The sequence below is a fragment of the Gadus morhua genome, chromosome 3 (genome assembly GCF_902167405.1).
Source record: "Gadus morhua chromosome 3, gadMor3.0, whole genome shotgun sequence".
Taxonomy (NCBI): domain Eukaryota; kingdom Metazoa; phylum Chordata; class Actinopteri; order Gadiformes; family Gadidae; genus Gadus; species Gadus morhua.
The window spans coordinates 15,495,799-15,500,798 of record NC_044050.1 but is presented as its reverse complement, the minus strand read 5'-3'; the positions used below and the strand labels follow the sequence as shown (position 1 = coordinate 15,500,798).

The 5,000-nt window shown below is 47.0% G+C and overlaps 1 protein-coding gene across 3 annotated transcripts in view; it reads right to left on the bottom strand.

Moving 5' to 3' along the window:
* coro2aa (coronin 2Aa) overlaps nt 1–5,000 on the bottom strand; it is a 30,838-nt gene that overhangs the window by 12,270 nt on the left and 13,568 nt on the right. For all 3 annotated transcript variants that reach the window (XM_030352258.1, XM_030352259.1, XM_030352260.1), the window contains exon 2: nt 2,260–2,460. In XM_030352258.1, coding sequence (XP_030208118.1) covers nt 2,260–2,460 — 201 coding nt within the window. The remainder of the gene's footprint in view (nt 1–2,259; nt 2,461–5,000) is intronic.

Sequence of the window (5,000 nt, the reverse complement as noted above, 5' to 3'; positions counted from 1 at the left end):
ACACACACACACACAAACACACACAGACACACTTCCTGTAGAACAAAACACTATAGTAAATGAACGGAGCTTATCGATACTACAGCCATAAATAATTTAGCCCCTGGGCCCGTTTAATGCCGTGTTTCTGTACCCATCCCTAACCATTATAAATGCCAATATTAAGTTATTGTACAGTTAGGATTCGTCTGATTGGTTTGGTCGTATGTTGTTGTTCAGACTAGTTACAATTTACAAGACCTTTAAACTACCAAATGTAAAAATAACTCTAGTTACAATGAATGAACACATGAATGACCTCTCTACTTTGACATTCCTATTCATTCCTTTGTCTCTTTTGATTGGTAGCTGTAATAGGCCCCGCCCCTGGCCTGTCAGTGAGAGGTGCAGACAGGCTCCTGCATTTGCTGTCGGCTTGGACATTTCTGTGTGCTTGTGATTCAGAGATCCTTCTCACAGGTTTGGGCAGGTAAACTCGACCTTGAAACTAGAACCTTAAAAACACCAACCCTTCAACAACACACCTTTAAGATAAATAATCCATTTTCCACATTTATTTGTATATTAGGGGGAGTATTGATGCAATGTAACTTAATAGTAACTGGTTTGTTTTACAGACGTGTGTCGGTTTTGGATAGATTGTGGTTTCTTGGTAAACAGAGAATTGCTCCGAGGTACATTCGGTATTTAGTGTCAAAACTATTTATCGCTATCGCATCCGTCATGTTCGTTTCTGTTTCGCTGACACAAATCAAGGACACTCACGCTCGGTGTGTCTGGAGCACAAAAACTTGCATGTGTGTGTTCTGCGTCGTCTGTGGAAACTAAGAAGACTTTCCAAAAGTGAAATAATAAACAAATAAATAAACTCCAGGTGGGTGATGTCATTCCTGAGCTCCTCAGTACTGTATCTGCCCACGCCGGAGGGACGAGGTGATAAATCTGCCAAACCCTCTTAAGAGGCGTGAGCGATGGGAGAGGAGGAGCGGGAGGGAGGAGGAGGGGGAGGGGGAGGGAGGGGGAGAGAGTAGGAGTGGGAGAAAGGGGGAGAGTACAGAACGAGATCTGCCATGGATGCTTGTGGCACCAGTTGAGAGTAGGGGAGTGTAAACTCAACTCAACGCAGGTGTGTATGTGTGAAAGAGAGAGAAGAGGGGGGGGGGTTGCAAAGAGGGGATTGGCCCGGCAACACTGGAATGAAATACGAGTTGTGTTTGTTTAGGGATCGCCGCGGCGACGGCTGGCCAGATCACTGTGATAATTATACGAGGCTCATTTCTATTTCAATGTGTTTCATTCACCGCTGCCAGAATTGTGGTAGTTATTAGAAGTTTGATTTCTGTTTGATTTCTAGAGCTTTAAGAACTGTGCTGATTACACTAACTTCTGGAGTATGATCTAGCACTTCCTAGACGTTGATAATTATGAAGGGGAGGAGGGATCATATTTGAACAGATGTAATAAGAAGCTTCGGGATTAGCTGATGGGAGACTTTGTATTTTCTAGGGCAACCCCGGCTTCATGGTGTTGAAGACAAAAAATGTGAAGGACCAACGAAACATAGCTGTCATTTTCATCTAAATAGTGTGTGTGTGTGTGTATGAGTGTGAGTGTGTGTGTACGCGTGCTTGTGTGTTTGTAGCAAAGGTCTGTTTGTTGTCATGGTTTAGCAGTCATTGTTCTCGCTCAATGCCGTCAGACGCCATAACATCTCTATAAGTCTTGTTTAAATGTTCCTTCTTGGTTTGCTTCGTCCAGACAACCCAAACAAACATCTAGGCGTTTGTCTGAAAAGCCTTTGGTTCTACTTCTGTGTGTTTGTTTTCAGAGCACATACAATTAACCGAGTATACTGTGTATATGCAGTTTTCTTTGTAAAAGCATATTATTTTCTTTCTTGCGCAAACATAATTCTAAGAGCGAGAGAATCACTTTTTGACCAACAAATCAGTGTGTACCGATTTGTACATACAATAAGACACCACATTTAAGAACAACTTTTCAGCTGTTGACAGCGGCTCTTATCCCTACTCTTCTGCGATGCTGCAGGTTTTGTTGGCGTTTCATTCTTTACGGCTGATGCTTCTCTATGGTCGTGGTTGGTTGTCGTATTTCGTTAGTTTGTGACGTTTTGCGGCGGTTGTGTTGTCAGGTTTTCGTCTGTTTGTTCGCTACGTTTGTTTAGGTTGCTCAGTGGTCGCGGCTTGAGGTCATTGCTTGGGGGCAGGGCTTGGGGGGGGGGGGAGGGGGCGGACTCACATGGTGGAGGGTCAGCACCACGAAGGACCCCCCGCCGGCGCTCTCGGTGATGACGGCGAGGAAGCGGGGGTTGACGGCGCAGAGGTGGTTGTCATGGACGCTGCGGGTGATGGGCACGCCATCGTAGCAGGCTTCCTTGGAGGCCGGCTTGCCGAACACGTGGCGGAACTTGGAGCAGCGGTACTGAGGTCGCCATGTCATCTGGGAGGGGAGGAAGACACTTTACCAAACGAGGCCAAACAGCTTATGTTGTCACCAGCGGACTTCCTGGCATTCAAGTTTACACGAAAGCTAACACCGAACCTTGGCATGATACACAGCTTCTAGCAATTAGCCTGTGGCAATAAAAAAACACTGTCCTCTTTACTGTTGAGGAAATGCTTGAATCCAAAGCCACTTACAGAAACACTGAAACAGCCATGAATACAGAAACATGACATTAAGGAGACAGGAGGGGCTAGGCTCCTAGCTCTAGGATGTCTACATTAGGGATCGAACCCGGTACTATTCAGCCTGGGAGTCCCATACCCAGCCGCTAGTTTTGCTCCTTCAACTCCTCTCATAAAAACAAAACTCCAACGGCCGTCGAACAACCTTGATCAACAAAATCACACATTTACTCTATACAGCCCAAAGCGGCAAAGCCTGACACACACGCGTCAAAACATTCACTTTCATCAAAGGACGATACAAAACATTACGCAACATTGACAAAATAGAACCAAAAAACGACTGAAAGCAGGCGATTGTCAATTTTGATAATGCGTGTGTACAAGAGCAGTCAGGCTGGGCCCAGGGCAGGTCAGAGAGTGTCCACAGACTGCGTGCATGGCCGTCCTGTATGTTATTAGTGGGTTAACTCTGGGGCCTGCCAGCATGTCTGCGCTCCCCTTGGCTACGCTCTCACTGGCTCCCAGCTAGACGCCGTATGTTGAAGTCCATATTTTACTTTAATCATTTAGGTTTTTCAAATGATAAAAAAATGCAACGACAATAATTAAACGTTTCAAATCATTATGAAAAAAATGATAATCTTGTTTTAATTGTTATTACTGTCCCGTCACACCACCTGTGACCCCGAAACGTCCTGCATGCAACTCTAACTCTAATTTGATATCTTATCGTATTATCTTCTTATCATAGCCTATACCCGCACATCACCATGGCGACACCCCCACAACAAAGCAAACAACGAATCGAAATTCTGAGCTGTGCTTCAGTCCTTCACCGTTTATTGGGTAGGAAAGAGAAAAAAAAAACCACCAGCGACGACGCCAGCTCGGCCCAGCGTCGGGCCGGCGTCTTTAAATAAACCAACAGCCGGGTGACATCACCGCCCGGCCAGTGGAAATAACAGAGTACTGGTCGGAGGGGAGGGGACCGCTGCAGCGCCGCGCCACGGAGGGCCATGGAAACAAGCGATGTGGATGACATGGGACCGGAGGGAGGGGAGGGGAAGGAGGAAGAGGAGGCAGGGAGGAGGTGAAATTCCCTTTTTTTTTTTCCTTGTCAAAACGGAACCTCTGGAATCAAACACCAGGGACAGGGAGTAACAGGAGGAGCAGGAAGAGAAGGACTCTCGACCCCGAGGGTGGAGCGATGCAGAGAGAGAGATGGAGGGAGAGAGATGGGTAGAGAGAGAGAGAGAGAGAGAGAGAGAGAGAGAGAGAGAGAGAGAGAGAGAGAGAGAGAGAGAGAGAGAGGGAGAACATCCAACACCACCTCATTGGAATGTTGAAATGACAAGGTGTTCCTATGGCCTTGGCGAGCATGGTGAGACCAGCCATGGTGAGACCAGCCATGGTGAGACCAGCCATGGGGGGCCAGTCCTCATGGAGGCCAACCCTGACGGCATGACGGCCTTCAGTAAACACAGGAGTCAGAGCTCCGCATTGTTCAGGGACACAATCCTCGTAGAACAAGGCACAGCCCACGTGGCCAACTACCAGCGCCGACTAGAGCTGGAGAGTCAACAATCTCAGTGCAAAACCACCATTCTTCATTCCCTCCTGTCTCGGGGTCTGTTAGATGTCAGGTAGCAGACCAGGCTGACAGTCACCTGTCAGGAGCATGAACCACTGTGCCAGTGACCCCCCACTAACCCATTAGCTGCTCCTCTACTGCACATGACAGTCGTCTGGTTTGCATGACAGTCATTGTTTGCTAAATTATGAACCGCTGTCTGAGTCAGTTCCAAGCGTTCACAATTATTCCAACGTTCAAAGTGATTTTTATAAAGGCTTATCCATCGAACACATGGAAACTGAATGAAGTAGCTTGAGGGCAATAAAAAGAAAAGGAACTTTGAATTTTGTGTGCGTGTGTGCGAGAGAGAATATATTAGTTTTTCTGTGTGTTGTGTGTGTTCTGTGTGTGCGAGAGAGTCTAGGTTTTTCTCTGTGTGCTATGTATATGCATGCGCGTGTATTCCCGCATATGCGTGGGTGTGTGCGTGCGAGAGAGCGTATGTTTGTGTCTCTTTGCATGTGTGTGTATGCATGCGTGTGTGTAAACAGTAGGCTGAAAGTGACAGCTAAGCATCCGTGACAGGTGCAGGGTCCTTAATCTGAACAGGGACACCTCAACACCCCACCGTCTCATCTCCAACAGAGGGGCTTAAACCAGCGGGGGGCCTGGAAAAATCTGCTGTCAATATTGATCTTTTTAGATACTTTCTCCCTCTTATCTTCCATCAGCCGGTCAAAGACGTTGCGTTGGCTTGTTTGGTGTCGACAGATATG